At 43.4% G+C, this 18,388-nt stretch overlaps 1 protein-coding gene across 5 annotated transcripts in view; it reads right to left on the bottom strand.

Annotated features, from left to right (window-relative positions):
• LOC106587604 (solute carrier family 12 member 4) overlaps positions 1–18,388 on the bottom strand; it is a 43,926-nt gene that overhangs the window by 1,543 nt on the left and 23,995 nt on the right. For 3 of the 5 annotated variants that reach the window (XM_045708224.1, XM_045708225.1, XM_014176164.2), the window contains exons 9-23: positions 15,289–15,453; positions 15,039–15,137; positions 14,764–14,821; positions 14,383–14,557; positions 12,644–12,762; positions 12,053–12,151; positions 6,216–6,335; positions 5,997–6,101; positions 5,634–5,802; positions 5,180–5,375; positions 4,734–4,903; positions 4,300–4,431; positions 3,427–3,534; positions 1,787–1,974; positions 251–384 (exon numbers count right to left, since the gene is read on the bottom strand). In XM_045708224.1, the coding sequence (XP_045564180.1) occupies positions 251–384; positions 1,787–1,974; positions 3,427–3,534; positions 4,300–4,431; positions 4,734–4,903; positions 5,180–5,375; positions 5,634–5,802; positions 5,997–6,101; positions 6,216–6,335; positions 12,053–12,151; positions 12,644–12,762; positions 14,383–14,557; positions 14,764–14,821; positions 15,039–15,137; positions 15,289–15,453 (2,037 nt within the window). Of the gene's footprint in view, positions 1–197; positions 385–1,786; positions 1,975–3,426; positions 3,535–4,297; positions 4,432–4,733; positions 4,904–5,179; positions 5,376–5,633; positions 5,803–5,996; positions 6,102–6,215; positions 6,336–12,052; positions 12,152–12,643; positions 12,763–14,382; positions 14,558–14,763; positions 14,822–15,038; positions 15,138–15,288; positions 15,454–18,388 lie in introns of those variants that run through there. The other 2 variants (XM_045708226.1, XR_006762168.1) reach the window with 2 other exon arrangements.

Here is an 18,388-nt window from a genome sequence, read left to right as displayed (position 1 = left end):
GTCACATTGCCAAATCTTTCGTGTATGCTGGCTGGCCATCTACTCCTACTCATTCTTTCACCTTTTACACAACTCATGCTACACTCAACCCCAAATTACACTCCCTAACCCCATAATGAGGGGAAATAACGGATAAATAAAAAAATAATGAGCCCTAAAACATTGTCCTAAAAAATGAAATATTGTACCACACAGACCTCTAAGACCAGTGTTGTCCAGTACAATGAGAGCGGCTGTTAGTGAAGGATACAGTTCTCGTCTCCGTCTGTGTTGCGTGGCGGCCCCGGCATGTTGAGCAGCACCAGACGAGCATCATGGGACTTGTTGACGATCACCTCGTTCAGCTTCACTGCCGTGTGCATCCGCCGCACATTGGACTGGTCCCTGGGACACAACCACAAACAGATGTTACAAATGCAATCCAGAACATTCAATTATTTAAAGGGATAGTTCACCCAAATTACACATTGGTTTCCTTACCCCATGTGCAGTCTATGGACAACGTATGACAGCAATCCAGTTTCCCTGGCTCTGTTTCCACATGCTCACGTCATGGGACCGATATTATAATTTTTCACTCATCGTGTCCAAATCATCCGAAAGTATCTACAATTGATTTTGAACCTCAAAAAAGTACCTTATAGAAGTTTTGAACATGTTGCGCAAAAAATGTGAATATTGGTCCCATGATTTTAATGGGATTTGTGCCACAAATGCTAAAACGTTAGTATGTGGAAAAGGTGTCAAGGAAACTATACCAAAGCATGGATTGCTGTCATACCTTGTACATAGACTGCTTACAGGGTAAGAAATCCAATATGTCATTTTGTAATTTGGGTGAACTATCCCTTTAACAATGCCGTGGAATAATGTTCAGATATCCAACAGTGGACAGTATGAACCAACTCAGTCATAAAGCAGAAAGACATCAAGTGCAGTCCACATAACAAAGCACACTCCCCCCTCCATCCAATCCATTGCATGGAATTTACAGACTCTGAGTGATCAGAATAACATATCATTAAAAATAATTTACAGACAGAGTGATCAGATTAACATATTACTCACAGGAATCTACAGACAGAGTGATCAGAATAACATATTATTAAAAATAATTTACAGACAGAGTGATCAGATTAACATATTACTTACAGGAATTTACAGACAGAGTGATCAGAATAACATATTACTCACAGGAATTTACAGAGTGATCAGATTAACATATTACTCACAGGAATATACAGACAGAGTGATCAGATTAACATATTACTCACAGGAATTTACAGACTGAGTGATCAGATTAACATATTACTTACAGGAATTTACAGACTCCGAGTGATCAGAATAACATATCATTAAAAGGAATTAGCAGACAGAGTGATCAGATTAACATATTACTCCCAGGAATCTACAGACAGAGTGATCAGAATAACATATAATTAAAAATAATTTACAGACAGAGTGATCAGATTAACATATTATTTACAGGAATTTACAGACAGAGTGATCAGAATAACATATTACTCACAGGAATTTACAGACAGAGTGATCAGAATAACATATTACTCACAGGAATTTACAGGCAAGATGACAGAGGCAGAAAAGAGAGAGAGAGGAGATGAGGAGGAGAGAGTGAAGAAGGAAGACTAGCGAGAATGGAATACCTCAGGTGGGGCCGGATGGAGATTTTCCTAACCACGTGAAAGGCCTGGGGGTTTTCCTCGTCAGATCACGTGTCTCAAGAAAAACTCCTGGCCTTCCAATAGACCAACAACAAGTGACTCACGGTTTGAGGCTCATGAGTTCTCTGAAGTTCTCTGGTGCGTTGTTCCTGTTCCTCCTCTCTGCCTCGTACTTCTCCTTGGTCCAGGTCATCTGGATCTTATCAGCTACAGGCTCCACCACCTCATCCTCCTCGTCTGAGTACAGGCTGCCCATACGGATCAGAGAGTGTCTGTCCTTTACCAGCTGGGCCTATAGGGGGCAGAGTGCAGGGGATACAATGTCCTCATGTCCATACTAGAGTGACTTGAAATGCATGGCCATACATTGCTTCATTTAATGCTAGTGTAGATACACTAAATATACACAAGTATGTGGACACCCCTTCAAATTAGTGGATTTGGCTATTTCACCCACACCCGTTGTGGACAGTTGTATAATCGAGCACACAGACATGCAATCTCCATAGACAAACATTGGCAGTAGAATGACCTTACTGAAGAGCTCAGTGACTTCAACGTGGCACCGTCATAGGATGCCACCTTTCCAACAAGTCAATCCGCCCTGCTAGAGCTGCCCCGGTCAACTGTAAGTGGTGTTATTGTGAAGTGGAAACGTCTAGAAGAAACAACGACTCAGCTGCGAAGTGGTAGGTCACACAAGCTCACAGAATGGGACCGCCGTCCTCGGTTGCAACTCTCACTACCAAGTTCCAAACTGCTTCTGGAAGCAACAGCACAATTACTATTTGTCGGGAGCTTCATGAAATGGGTTTCCATGGCCGAGCAGCAGCACACAAGCCTAAGATCACCATGCGCAATGTCGAGCATCGGCTGGAGTGGTGTAAAGCTCACCGCCATTGGACTCTGGAGCAGTGGAAATGCGTTCTCTGGAGTGATGAATCACTCTTCACCATCTGGCAGTCCAACAAACGAATCTTGGTTTGGCGGATGCCAATGAGAATGCTACCTGCCCCAACTGTAAAGTTTGGTGAATAATGGTCTGGGGTTGTTTTTCATGGTTTGGGCTGGGCCCCTTAGTTCCAGTGAAGGGAAGGCCCTACAGCATACAATGACATTCTAGACGATTCTGTGCTTCCAACTTCGTGGAAACAGTTTGGGGAAGGCACTTTCCTGTTTCAGCATGACAAAGCAAGGTCCTTACAGAAATGGTTTGTTGAGATCGGTGTGGAAGAACTTGACTGGCCTGTATAGAGCCCTGACCTCAAACCCATCGAACACCTTTGGGATGAATTGGAACGCTGACTGTGAGCCAGGCCTAATCGCCCAACATCAGTGCCCGACCTAACTAATGCTCGTGGCTGAATGGAAGCAAGTCCCTGCAGCAATGTTCCATCATCTAGTGGAAAGCCTTGCCAGAAGAGTGGAGGCTGTTACAGTAGCAAAGGGGGGACCAACTCCATATTAACGCCCATGGTTTTGCAATGAGATGTTTGACGAGCAGGTGTCCACATACTTTTGGTCATGTAGTGTATTGGTTCCCAGCCCCAGATTAAACCTACTACTGGGATAAATCACACTTTCAATGGAGATTCTACAACTGAGCATGCTTAAATACAGAAGAAGACATCTGGGTCTGGGAAACCAGCTCAATATGTCCTTCACTGTGGTCCACAACTATTGTTATGTATGTTTGGTCTGACAGGTGTAATTCTGTGGATGTTTGTTGATGTGTAATATGTACCTCTCTTTCTCTCTCTGCGCTGGACAGCCTCATCTGTCTGAGCATCTGAGACCTCTGCTCCATCATCAGAGTCCTCTCATACGTGTAGGCCGAGATGTCGCTGTCATGCTGAAATTATTAACATGGTGTATGTAAATACCTGACCTTTGAATACACTAAGAGGAGAGAAGTGATTTAAAAATGGAAACTCTTAGTTGGATTGCATGTTTGACTCCTGGTATGAGGGACTCTACTCCCCATCTCACCTTAATGACATAATTAGATTTAAGGAGGTTCATCTCTCACCGTCTCCACCATCATTACATAATTAGATTTAAGGAGGTTTATTTCTCACCATCTCCACCATCATTACTTAATTAGATTTAAGGAGGTTCATCTCTCACCATCTCCACCATCATTACTTAATTAGATTTAAGGAGGTTCATCTCTCACCGTCTCCACCATCATTACATAATTAGATTTAAGGAGGTTCATCTCTCACCGTCTCCACCATCATTACATAATTAGATTTAAGGAGGTTCATCTCTCACCGTCTCCACCATCATTACATAATTAGATTTAAGGAGGTTCATCTCTCACCGTCTCCACCATCATTACATAATTAGATTTAAGGAGGTTCATCTCTCACCATCTCCACCATCATTACATAATTAGATTTAAGGAGGTTCATCTCTCACTGTCTCCACCATCATTACATAATTAGATTTAAGGAGGTTCATCTCTCACTGTCTCCACCATCATTACATAATTAGATTTAAGGAGGTTCATCTCTCACCGTCTCCACCATCATTACATAATTAGATTTAAGGAGGTTCATCTCTCACCGTCTCCACCATCATTACATAATTAGCTTTAAGGAGGAACATCTCACACCATTTCCACCACCTCCACCTCTGCCTCTATTCTCAGCTGGTACAGGAACGTAGCCAGGTCCTTCTTCATCTGAATACTGTTGTCATCCATCTGGGCCACAGTGAAGATACGCATCTTACACTTCCTCCAAACCTGAAACACACACCATGGTAAGAATGGAGTAGTCTAGCAGTTAAGAGCATTGGGCTAGTAACTGAAAGGTCTCTGGTTCCAATCCCTGAGCCGACTAGGTGAAAATTCTGCCCATGTGCCCTTGAGCAAGGCACTTAACCCTAATTGCTCCTATAAGTCACTCTGGATAAGAGCGTCTGCTAAAATGTAAATGTAGATCCTTTTCTGACCAACAAATCCATTCTTCTTTAGTCTCTCTCAAGTCATGGTGGCCAACAGTAAATGCTCCCAGAGTTTCTGCATTGATGTGCGCGGGACTTTACCTTGTGCTGTTTGAGCAGGAAAGGTAGCAGCATGAGCATTCCTCCGTCATGGACGATCCACCACACATCGATGGTGCCGTCTGTGAAGCGTTCGTGGTTGCTGGGGTAGAAGGAAACGTTCTTGGGCACCATCAGAGCCAGGTGGGCTGCTGTGGTACAGCGGACTGTATCTGTGGGGAGGGGCACAGAGAGGTAAATATGTTTACTTTGTTTAATATGTAATGTAATACAGTTCAATGCTGATGCTATCAGTTAACTAAAGAGTCAGCACGTAATGTTTCAAATACTATACAGGCTGAAGGACAGCACCAAACCCACAGAATCATAGAGATGGTCAATGCTCTCATGGAGAAACTGGGATGAGGTTATGGTTTGGAATATTATTATGGGAACGGGTCAGATCCATGTGTAGGACCAGGCTAGTTTACAGTAAATCAGAGTCTTACTAATGAATGTCTTCCATGCGCGAGGGTCTTCACTTTGCCTCCATCCGTAGGGCCATCCCATCACCACTGTGTTGTGCTTCATGCCCCCCAGGCCACATGACTGGATCAGGTGGGCAATGCCCTCCCTCACCTTGGACGCCACAACCACCTGGCAGAATCCCTTCACCCGCTCGATCTCCATCATGTTCTTTACGGCCTGACGAGGTTGAGAGCAGACAATGCAGGTAGTCATAAAGCTGGCAATAAACTCACTTATTCTTATTGGCACAGAGGAGACAACAGAAATTCGATCTCTTTCTTATAGCTTTATAAAGTGGACTGTATGACCTAGCGATGAAGGTAACAGCCTTCAAACAATCCTGAACTGATTCAATATAGCTACAGTACGGCAAAATGTATTTTCCTTGTACACACAGTAGGCTATCGGAGAAACAAGTTACAGCTCTATCCCTACCTGTTCAGAGGCCTGTGTTTCTCCGTAGCTGTCCAGGAACTGTCCCTGGATGACAGAGCCCACTATGGTCAGGCCCTTCCCTGCCTTCAGCTGGGAGACAAAGGTCAACAGACGGGGATACTTCACATGGAGGTCCTCATCCAGCTTCAACAGCACCAGGACCTGGGGCCTGGAGAGTGGATGGGCAAGAGAGACAAAGAACATGAGAATCTACCTGGAAGTACTAATAAACAACTAAAAAACAACAGTAAAAACTGTAGAGTGAGAGAAAGTACAGAATGTATGAAGAGGAAGAGGTAGCTATGCATATCTGAAGTTGGAGATAGCGGATATCTAAGACTATGGACGAGGAAGGATGTTTACCTCCAGTTTTTAGTGTGAGGTGGTCCATGCTCCAGCCGTAGCAGAGAGTAGCGCGCAGCACTGAGGGACAAACCTCGTATCCCATCTCCCCACTCCTTCTCCGCTCTGAGAGAGACAGAGTGACAGCATCAGAATATATACTCTGGCCTAAATAGCTAACTCATATAGTGACCCAATGATATACAATTATGATATGAGACGGTAAGAGTCCAGACATACCCCTGGTACTCAATGTACTTGTAGATCATGCCAGCGATGCACATGGCCACGATGGCATAATACCAGGAGGAGATGAACATCAGAGCCAGACACATACTCATACCCAGAAAAGACAGAGCCCTGTTGGGGAAACACACAGATATACTGTAGTACTCTTTATACTATACTATTGGACGCATGAAAGGAGCTGCACCAGTTGTGGTCGTTCCAAAAAGCACCCACAGACCTTACAAAGCTCAGTGCCCTCTTAGCAAAGAAGACAAAAAGGGTATCATTCCCATAGTGCATTAGTTGAAAGAGGCGCTCTGGTTCTCTGCCCGAATTTGCCCTGTAACACACCAATTTGACCTGTTAGGAAACCATCTGGTGAATATCGTTTTGTGCCAGACAGAATAGTAAACGATGCTGTACATGCTAGAGCACCCCTGGTGCCTAACACTGTTACCATTTTATCCCAGGTGCCTCCAGGTAGTTTGTTTTTTAGTAATTGATTTAGCTCATGCTTTCTTTCTTTCTTTCTTTCTTTCTTTCTTTCTTTCTTTCTTTCTTTCTTTCTTTCTTTCTTTCTTTCTTTCTTTTCTCTTCTCTTCTCCTCTCTTCTTTTGTTGATCCTGGAGGGAGTGTTTTGGTTCAGTATGTTGACCATTTGTTGGTTTGCTCACAATCAGAGGAGATGTGTCACGAGGACACTCAGGCATTGTTGATTTTCTTTGGCAGAAAATGGTCATAAAGTTTCCCCCAGTAAGATGCAATTATGCCGGTTAAATATTTGGGTCATGACATTACTTCTGAGGGTCGCACCCTCTCCAAAGATAGATTAGAGGCAATTAAAGCTTTGCCTGAACCTGTTATGTCCTCTCCACTGGTAGATCAGAGGCAATTAATAAGTTAAACCGCTGCAGGATTATATTTATGGGAGAAAGATGGAGGCGAGTGAAGCTGTGGTCTGGACTGGTGAGATGTTCTGATATTGTGGCAATGTCTCCTCTAACCGTACATGTGCCCCATGTGGTGGAGGCAATTATTAAACAGGCAAAAATGGCTCATTTGATGCCTGCGAGACTGCTAGACTATCAGAACATTCTTAACCCTTCAACTCTTCTCCCTGCAGCAGATACCAGTGAAGACCATGACTGTGATTTAGCTATTGAAGCTGACTGTAGCCCTAGGTTGAACTTGAGAGACACCCCATTAGACAATCCAGACTTTTAGTTTTTTTGTAGATGGGTCTGCCCAGAGAAACGAAAAAGGGAATCAGTTAGTTGGTTATGCTGTTGTGATTGTTTTAGAAACTGTGGAAAGTGCTCGTCTCTCTTAGAGGCAGTCCAGCTGCACTCTGTTTCTGTAACCAAGTGTCAGGCGCATTCTTCCTCTAATGACAACATTCCTCTGGGAAACACTAAGGCTGACCGCACTGCTAAATTTGCCGATTCCTCTTCTGTTTCCCGCTCCTTCACATGGCAGCAGTTCCCGCTTCCACTAACCCTTTCTCTGTTAATGACTCTGCAGGCAACGGCTGATGCATCAGAGAAGGACACCTTGGGTGTATGGCTGGATGAGTGGAGCAGACCAGCCAAGCCCCGTTGTACTTTCCAATTCCTTGCCAAAAGAGGGATGGTGGATCTTGTAAATGAATGAATAAATAAGGGAAAGGGGGGTACCTAGTCAGTTGTACAACTGAATGCATTCAACTGAAATGTATTTTCTGCATTTAACCCAACCCCTCTGAATCAGAGAGGTGCGGGGGGCTGATATTGGTGTACAGTAGGTTTTACTGTGCTTGCAGGACATTTCTCTGGTGGTGGGGTTGTACAATGTTTGATTTGCATGACTAACAATGTTGAACCAAACTCTGAAAACAAAATTGTTTAAACTAATTGGTGAAACAAGCCTGACATGGGTAAAGGTGCTTCCAGTGGCACTGAGTATGAGAGCCAGATCCCACACAGTCACTGGTCTCTCTCCACACGAGGTGCTGACTGGCCATCCCATGAGGATGACTAATGCACCTTTTCCCAAGAACAGGGTGTCCCTGCAAGGAATGGAGGAAGACATGGTTTAGAATTGTGTCACCCTTAACAGTGTTTCTTAAAAGACTTTTCCCCCGGGTGAAGGTGTCTTTACCGAACTTGGCAGGTGGAGCTGAGCACTATTTCAACGCAGGTGACTTCGTGGTGGTCAAAGACTTCAGGAGAGAGAGTTGGAAGGACCTCTGTTGGAGAGTGCCGTACCAAGTTCTTCTGACCACCTCCACTGTGGAAACCTGACAGTGGGTGAGATGAGTCCTGAGCCAAAATGACCAACACAGGCCTGGAGTAGTGCAGAAGAGGGTGAGATGAGTCCTGAGCCAAAGGGACCAATGCAGGCCCGGAGTAGTGGCCCAGAAGTAGATGGTCATTGGAGAAGGAGAATCCTTCTGGGCCCTCATAACCAAGAGGACTGATGGAATGGCCACTATCAAGTGTTCTGATGAGTATGACTATCTAAAGGGTCTGGGAAATAAAGCCTCAGTGTTCTGATGAGTATGACTGTCTTAAGGGTCTGGGAAATAAAGCCTCAGTGTTCTGTTGAGTATGACTGTCTTAAGGGTCTGGGAAATAAAGCCTCAGTGTTCTGTTGAGTATGACTGTCTTAAGGGTCTGGGAAATAAAGCCTCAGTGTTCTGATGAGTATGACTGTCTAAAGGGTCTGGAAAATAAAGCCTCAGTGTTCTGATGAGTATGACTGTCTTAAGGGTCTGGGAAATAAAGCCTCAGTGTTCTGATGAGTATGACTGTCTTAAGGGTCTGGGAAATAAAGCCTCAGTGTTGTGATGAGTATGCCTGTCTAAAGGGTTTGGGAAATAAAGCCTGATGAGTATGACTGTCTTAAGGGTCTGGGAAATAAAGCCTCAGTGTTCTGATGAGTATGACTGTCTAAAGGGTCTGGGAAATAAAGCCTCAGTGTTCTGATGAGTATGACTGTCTTAAGGGTCTGGGAAATAAAGCCTCAGTGTTCTGATGAGTATGACTGTCTTAAGGGTCTGGGAAATAAAGCCTCAGTGTTCTGTTGAGTATGACTGTCTTAAGGGTCTGGGAAATAAAGCCTCAGTGTTCTGATGAGTATGACTGTCTTAAGGGTCTGGGAAATAAAGCCTCAAAGACTGGTCCATTTTCTATGCTTTTAAAACAGCTTCCAATGCAAAATATCATGCCACGTTAAATCAAAGGCTTCGTTAAGAATTAATTTAAATGAAACAGCCACAATAGGGACCCACCTCAGGGAAACAACATCTACAGCAATATCCACAGGGAAAAGTATACCAATTTAGTATAGCAACATTATGGTAAAAATACAAGGGAAAGAAATTCCTATGTTGGTGGATACGGGTGCTACTACCTCCACTTTTGGTAAAGGTACGGGACTTGACTTATCCCTAACCAATAAAACTATAAATGCTTATGGGATTTCCTCCACCCCGGTAATACATTCTGAAACAAAATCCATGCACTGTTCAATAGGACCAATGAATGTTGAACATGATTTTCTGTATTCACCCACTCAACCGTTTAACTTGCTAGGTAGAGACTTGTTAACTAAACTTAAGGCTACAATTTATTGTACTCCCAATGGAGTTTTTGTTGATATCCCAAATGATGAGATATTAAACCAATGAGTAAGCAGGCAAATTGAACCACTCCCCGGAATCTGACACTGCCTCCCAGTCTATTCTGTTTCAGGTACCAGAAACCTTATGGTCAGAACATTCCAATGACAGTGGACTGATAGGCAGTGCTAGCCCAGTTATAATAACTGTTGATCCTAGAAATAAACTCTAGTCTCGAGAGCTATCTTAAAAAGGAAGCTCCGTCCAAAGTGTCTCTCCCCTTCTGAATTGGCCGATGTATTTTATAATTTCGGCGCATTACATATTCCTCTCAAAATAATAGACATTTAATGAGCGTGAAGCAGAGAGTGAATATCCAACAGAAATGGGTAATAAATATAGAGTAACATTGTTAGGGTAGACTAAAATGCAAACAATGCCTTCCAATAAGGAGAAAGTTATCATGTTTGTTTTGTTTGTTTTAAACCTTACAATAGGGGTAAAAGCAGAGAATTGTTTGAGAGTGATCCGTGTGTATTAGCAGTAGTGATTGAGAGGGTTTTCCCTATTGGGAAGAGTAGAGGGGTCCTAGTTGAAGGAAACCGATATGGAGACTAGCATAGGTAAATAAAGACAGTCATAAAGATAGTAAAATGGAAAGATTCATGGTACTCATGGTCTGTCAGTCGATGTCACATTTAATGAGTGTTGACAGTATGTGAATGGTAATATTTGTGGCTTTCAAATAGCACTCTAATAATGCAATATCTTAGTAATTTGAAGAAATAAATGTTTCAATACAAGGTCACATGACTGACAGGGGGATTGAGCATTGGGACTGATATTATATTAGAGGCTGCCGTCTGGTGTTTAGGTTAAAGATAAGCTTCCTGTGAACCAATAGATAAGCCGGCAGTAACAGTGAGTGGTACTCACTAAACTCAAACAGACCCTAACCCTAACACAGTGGGAAAATTTGGGGCAGAGGTATGAATAATTGAATAAGATACGTTTTTGACCATTTTTAATTATTATTACTCAATTTGATAGTTTGAATATACCAGTGATTTAAATAAGAAGGTAATGTCATCTAAAACACACTTTTTCCATTACGAGGAACACTGGAATTGGAGTAGATCCAAGTAAATGTTTAAGTACCGAATATTGAGCTGATAAGTCAGCACCAACTTTTTGAAGGCCCTAGGAGATTTGTTAAACAACAGGTTTTATATTTTTAGTAGTTGATGTCCCAGGGACAGTTTGTACAGAACAGGTCAATGCAACCCGATTGTGGTAAGAGCTATGGAAACAATGATTAAACCTTTAGAGATTTATTTACCTCTGGGTCTACAGATCCCTTGTGTATGTGTGTGTGTTTTAGATTTTACAACCCAGAGTGAAGGGGTTTTAAAGGATCTAGTGTCTGGTTTTATGTGTTGATTCCGCTTACTTTAATAGACGTTTTTTGATAGAACCTCCTTTGATAGTTTAAGCCATAATCTAATGCTTACCTTATAATGTAACAATAATTATCACAAAGTGATAAAAGGAGGGAATGTGAGGGAAAATGTTGTTGTCTGAAGAGCTAGCATTGAATTGTAAACAGCATCTCCTCTCACTCCATCTTGGTTCGTGCAGGTAACTGTGACCTCCTCCTCAGACCAATTGGCAGAACGCCCAGAACCTTGTTCTGGGATCCAAAATGAGTATCTCAGTTTCAAGGTCCCAGCTTTGAGAGAAGAAGCCTCGTCAGTCACATGCAGGAACCAATGTTAATAATGAATAATGTAAATCATGCTTATATGACTTGTTTGTATAGCACTATAAAAGGACTGAGAGGGAAAGCCCTTTTCAGAGTTTTCATCAAACTTGGATTGAGAATGTGAACCTCTCTGGTCGTGATAATAAAGATTGATTCCTTTACATTGAGTTTGAGTGGTGAATTTCCACGACAGGTGGTATACTTGTTCAGCTACTGAAGCTTATTACAGTGAAGTTCCTTCTTTCTAGGTTACCATCAGAACACCAGAGAACAAAATGCCTCTCTAGCTGGAGTCTGCATAAAGTCCTCCAGTCAGTCAACAGAATATTTTGATAAGCTTCCCAATATGTCACCTGAGAAAGCAATGTAGATTATTCAAATGGAGTGAAAGTGTACCCAACACCCACGCATATACAAATGAGTGTTACATTGCTCACATACAGTATGCACGGATACACAGCCACGCACATACACCTGTACTGTACTTACCAGTGGTAATATTTAAACCTAGGCCTCCAATTGGGTGTCCGTAGTAAAGTCTGCACAGCACAGGCTAAGTTCACAAACAGATAGCACATCAAGAAGAACCTGTAGAAAAAAAATCACACACCAAAAAATGTAATTCAGTCCAAACCGATTTAGTCATTTAAATATTGATTTGGAATTCCAATATATTAATTTTGCAGTTATGTACTTGTTGCAGGATGTATAGGCCTGGTAGTCTGCTAAAATACATCTCAACTGATGGCAAAACACAGAAGCACTAGAAAGTGCACTAGGTCAGGGGTTCCCAAACTTTTTCACTCAGGCCCCCCTTCCAGCATTGAGGAACATCCCGCTCGCGTGCAACGTCTATTTCTATGGGCACGAGCACTGTTCATGACACAAACTGTTCACACCCCTCTTGTTGGCGTAGAGAATATTTTTCAGGTTTAAAGCTTATTTCCTTCAGTCCTATACATTATGCCATGTCTAACGTGTATTCATGTGATATTTGTGTGACTCGAACATGTCTGCGTGCATATGTGTGTGTTTTGTCTGTTTCGTGCATGTGTGTGTGTGTGTGTGTGTGTGACTCACATGGAGAGAATGGGGGCCACCATGTCCAAAGAGGCTATGAGGATGCCCAGCTCAGCGATGAGCCCTGTCAGTAACAGTGCCCAGGTTGGCTCCCCATTGGCCTTGCCATGACCAAACACCTGCACCAGAAAATAAAAAAATATACACTTTATAAATACATTCTTTTTTTTGTGATGGTTTGTTTTTTATTTGTCTTGTTTCAGGTTGATTGTTGTATTGTAGCTAAGGGGACCGATCATTTATAGTTTGAGTGGCCTTAAAGGCCCAGTGCAGTCAAAATTCTGTTTCTTACCTGTGTTTCATATCAGATTGTACAACAGCTGATGAAACTAACACTGTAAAGGTGGTATGTGAAAACATTTGATCAGTGTTATTTCCTGATAGTTACTGGTTGAAAATACAATCTACACAGGACCTCCTATTCAGCAGGTTTGCATGGGCGGGAGTTTCGGCTTGTCTGGTGACATCACCAGGCAGTAAATTGGTTAAAGCTGTAATATGTAACTTTTTGGGTGACCTGACCAAATTCACATAGAAATGTGAGTTATAGATCCGTCATTCACATTGAAAGCAAATCTAACAAGCGGTAAATGTGTTCTATGTGCGCTATTTCTATGCTTCCACTTCTTGAGCTTTGTTTTTGCATCTTTTACTTTCAGTTTTGTACACCAGCTTCAAACAGCTGAAAATACAATATATGTTTGGTTATGGAAAATATATTTCACAATGGTTTAGATGGTACAATGATTCTCTACACTATACGTGTGCTTGTTTTATCACATAAACTGAAATTAGGTGAACTATTTGAATTTTTGCAACGAGGAAATGGCGGAGCGATTTCTGCATAGTGCAACTTTAATAGTCCAATAACAAATAGAGTTCCAACCTCTCTGCCAATAACAGCTAGTTTTCAGTTTTCCCCTCCCCACTTGGACCACTCCCAGACAGTCCTGGCTAAATTCTTGCTTGAGAAAAATGTTTTAGCTAAAAAAATCAATTTTTGTTGATTTTAATGGAAAACTATTATTGTAAGGTACTTAACTGTTACCGAGAAATGATTTGTTATTGATTGAAAAACGGGTGCATTGTGCCTCTAAGTACTGGTCCTAGGCCAGTTTCTTTACCAGAATTTTGATGGTCGCTTAAGCTGATCCTAGAACAGGGTTACATAATGCCCTTCTTTTATATAGCTAATCCTCTTCTACCAACAATAATTTACATGTGGGAATGCAAATGAACTCATATGTTCAGCTTCATTCAAATGAGTAAGCAAAGACAACCACAACTCTTCTCTTGTTCACTGTAGTCTTTAGTTGTGTATTATAATGTATCTAATAGTAGGGCCACTGTGAGCACACATGGGCATAGAGCTGAGCAAAGTATCAAGCAATGTGTACAAACAGTGGTGGCAGCTAGAGAAACCTTGAATTATGGCTGTGTTTTTCAGGCCACGAGATGCTTTACATTGTATAGAAATTGCACAGTGTGTATGTACAATACAGCTCCACCCACAAAGACATAAGGAAGGGCACTGATAGCCAGTGTATGATTTTGTTTTACATTTGAGCAGACACTCTTATCCAGAGCAACTTACAGGAGCAATTAGAGAAAGTGCCTTGCTCAAGAGCACATGAGCATATTTCTTACCTAGTCAGCTCTGGGATTTGAACCAGCAACCTTTTGGTTACTGTCCCAATGCTCTTAACCGCTAGGCTACCTGACAAGGTGGCTAGTCCTACCCTGAGGAAGGGGATGATGTTGTCCTTGGCGATGGCCTGTAGGAGACGAGGGGCGCCGGTCAGGGACTGTAGTCCCGCCCCCACGGTGGAGAAGAAGGAGCCAATCACGATGACCCAGGGGGAGGGCCAGGACAGAGTCCCCACAACCAGGTTCTTACTGACTGCATCCCCAAACCTACAGGACAGGAGAGGACATGGACCTGTTAGCGGGGCCATTATCAATACCAACAAACACAGCATCTGAAGTCCTTTGACATATCAACAAATATAATTACAAGCTTGTACTGTATGTTGTTGAGAAGTAGACAGGCCATTGTCTGAACTTGAATGTATCTTGTGATGTCAAAGATGTGGCCTAATGCTACAGACAAGTTCACTTACTTGTCCCTTAGGACCGCTCCTTCAATACAGGCCCCAAACAGAACCACAGAGCTGAAATCTGACGGCAGGATGTTAAGGAACACACAGAAACACATGCAGTATGGAAGACAGATGTATCTAGACATTGAACAACTTGGGGAGAACACTGCCTATTGATATGGATGAGGAAGAGCTTGCAAGTCGGCATTTCACTGTAGCGTTTACATCTGCTGTATCCTGTGCACGTGACAAATAAATGTTGATTTGATTTTACTATTGACTCCATGAAAGGATACAGACAAGGGTAGTAGTGGTTATAGCCAAGATGGTTCCAATAGGGATGGACTTCTGAGCATCCTTCAGATCTCCTGATCTGTTGGAGCCTGCCATGATACCTACAGTACAGGGACATGAAGGACACACATCAGTTACTGACAACTCTCAGAATGTTGACTCAACCAATCAGTGAACAAAAATGTCTCTGGGTTGCCAGCTGGTTTATTGGTCTGGTGTTGACAGTTCATGGTCTGGGTTGCCAGGTCTCACCTGTGGCGGAGGGAAAGAAGATTCCCACCAGGAGGGTGAAGGAGGTAGCGATGTCAGCTGAGACGTACAGGCCGAAGCTCTCCACAGCCCCGTGGACGTCTACTGAGGGCAGACCTGCCTTCTCCAAGATCTGACCCTTCTCCAGGTAGTCTCCCCACATGTTATCTAAAACATACATCAGGAACCAAGTTTATAGAAATGCAACGTAATGGCATCCACCTAACGGCACGACAACACCTACCAAAGCTCTACAGCATCACAAATTATTGTTATAATAACAGAAAATGTTTTACAAAGTATATATATTCACTTTTTAGATAGCTAAATCACTACAAACATGTTGTACTGTAATTACATGTCATCACTATTGTAAAATGGCATAGCAGTCAGGCGTCTTTTGTCTTCGTCTTGCCGTGTCTTGTCAGTCTTTTTATATCTTTTTTCTTCGCATATATTTTTTATATTTTTCTTAACCCCAACTTCAACATACTCTCCTGCAACCCGCCTCACCCAATGTGGTAAGGATCTGCTATTTTCTTTACTTCAGAACCGGAACCCCCAACAGAAGCTAGCCAGCTAACTAGCTACTAGCTAGTAGTCAGCTAGCCACTGCTAGCGGTCATCAGCTAACCTTTAGCCCGGACAACTCCTGCCAGTCTGCACAACGTGATTCAACACAGAGCGTATTAGACTTCTTATTCTCCATATCCCCAGATTCCTACCGCAAGCTCTGAACCTCTTCACCTGGATCATCGCAGCTAGCTTGCGGCTATCCGATTGGCTTCTCCTGGCTAACGTCTCTGTCCCGAAGCAAGCCCCAATTAGCCTGGAGATAGCCTATGCTAGGCCCATCTCCCGGCTAGCAGAAGAGGTCCATCAGTCACTCCTTGGGCTACAATACCTATTTTGCCAGTTGGCCTGGACTCCTTTTATTGTCGATACGGATCCCCGCCGATCCTTCACGACAGGACTACTGACGCAATCTGCCGAGGGGTTTTTTCAACTGGCTCCCCCGTCGCGACGTCCCCTGAATGCCCATCTGCTAGCCTGCTAGCTGCGGCCTGCTAGCTGTCTAGAGCACACCGGACTGTTAGCTGAAGAAGTCCATCAGCCAATTTTTTTTGGGCTACTATGCCAATTGACCTGGACCCTTTTCTACACGGAGCCCTGCTGATCCATCACGACTGATCTGCCGACGTAACCACAAGAAGGAGCAACAACTGACTTCTTCCGTCACAACGTCCCTCTAAGGCCTTTCTGCTAGCCTGCTAGCCCCGGCCCGCTAGCTGTCTGAATCGCCATGTTTCCAGCCCACCCAGCTACTCACTGGACCCAATGATCACTCGGCTACGCATGCCTCTCCTTAATGTCAATATGCCTTGTCCATTGCTGTTTTGGTTAGTAATTATTGCCTTATTTCAGTGTAGAGCCTCAAGCCCTGCTCAATACGCCTTAGCTAGCCCTTTAGTTCCACCTCCCACACATGCAGTGACCTCACCTGGTTTAAATTATGTTTCTAGAGACAATATCTCTCTCATCGTCACTCAATGCATAGGTTTACATCCACTGTATTCACATCCTACCATACCTTTGTCTGTACAATCTATTCTACCGTGCCCAGAAACCTTCTCCATTTACTCTCTGTTCCGAATGTACTAGACGACCAGTTCTTATAGCCGTACCCTTATCCTACTCCTCCTCTGGTGATGTAGAGGTTAACACAGGCCCTGCAGTGCCTAGCTCCACTCCCATTCCCCAGGCGCTCTCATTTGTTGACTTCTGTAACCGTAAAAGCCCTGGTTTCATGCATGGTTAACATTAGAAGCCTCCTCCCTAAGTTTGTTTTATTCACTGCTTTAGCACACTCTGCCGTGTCTGAATCCTGGCTTAGGAAGACCACCAAAAACCCTGAAATTTCCATCCCTAACTATAACATTTTCCAACAAGATAGCACTGCCAAAGGGGGAGGAGTTGCAATCTACCGCAGAGATAACCTGCAGAGATCTGTTTTACTATCCAGGTCTGTGCCCAAACAATTTGAGCTTCTACTTTTAAAAATCCACCTTTCCAGAAACAAGTCTCACCATTGCCACTTGCTATAGACCACCTTCTGCCCCCAGCTGTGCCCTGGACACCATATGTGAATTGATTGCCCCATCTATCTTCAGAGCTCGTGCTGTTAGGTGACCTAAACTGGGACATGCTTAACACCCCGGCCATCCTACAATCTAAGCTTGATACCCTCAATCTCACACAAATTATCAATGAACCTACCAGGTACAACCCCAAATTCGTAAACATGGGAACCCTCATAAATATCATCCTAACCAACCTGCCCTCCAAATACACCTCTGCTGTCCTCTGCTGGATCTCAGCGATCATTGCCTCATTGCCTGCGTCCGTAATGGGTCTGCGGTCAAACGACCACCCCTCATCACTGTCAAACGCTCCCTAAAACACTTCAGCGCGCAGGCCTTTCTAATCAACCTGGCCCGGGGATCCTGGAAGGATATTGACCTCATTCCGACAGTAGAGGATGCCTGGTTATTCTTTAAAAGTGCTTTCCTCACCATCTTAAATAAGCATGCCCCATTCAAAAATGTTAGAACCAGGAACAGATATAGCCCTTGGTTCACTCCAGACCTGACTGCCCTTGACCAGCACAAAAACATCATGTGCCGTATTGCATTAGCATCGAATAGCCCCCGCGATATGCAACTTTTCAGGGAAGTTAGGAACCAATATACACAGGCAGTTAGGAAAGCAAAGGCTAGCTTTATCAAACAGAAATTTGCATCCTGTAGCACTAACTCCAAAAAGTTCTGGGACACTAGAGAATAAGAGCACCACCTCCCAACTGCACTGAGGCTAGGAAACACTGTCACCACCGATAAATCCATGATAATTGAACATTTCAATAAGCATTTTTCTACGGCTGGCCTTGTTTTCCACCTGGCTACCCCTACCCCGGTCAACAGCCCTGCACCCCCCACAGCAACTTGCCCAAGCCTCCCCCATTTCTCTTTCACCCAAATCCAGATAGCTGATGTTCTGAAAGAGCTGCAAAATCTGAACCCCTGCAAATCAGCCGGGCTAGACA

The sequence above is a fragment of the Salmo salar genome, chromosome ssa26, assembly GCF_905237065.1.
Source record: "Salmo salar chromosome ssa26, Ssal_v3.1, whole genome shotgun sequence".
NCBI lineage: Eukaryota > Metazoa > Chordata > Actinopteri > Salmoniformes > Salmonidae > Salmo > Salmo salar.
This window is presented reverse-complemented; position numbering and strand designations above follow the sequence as displayed.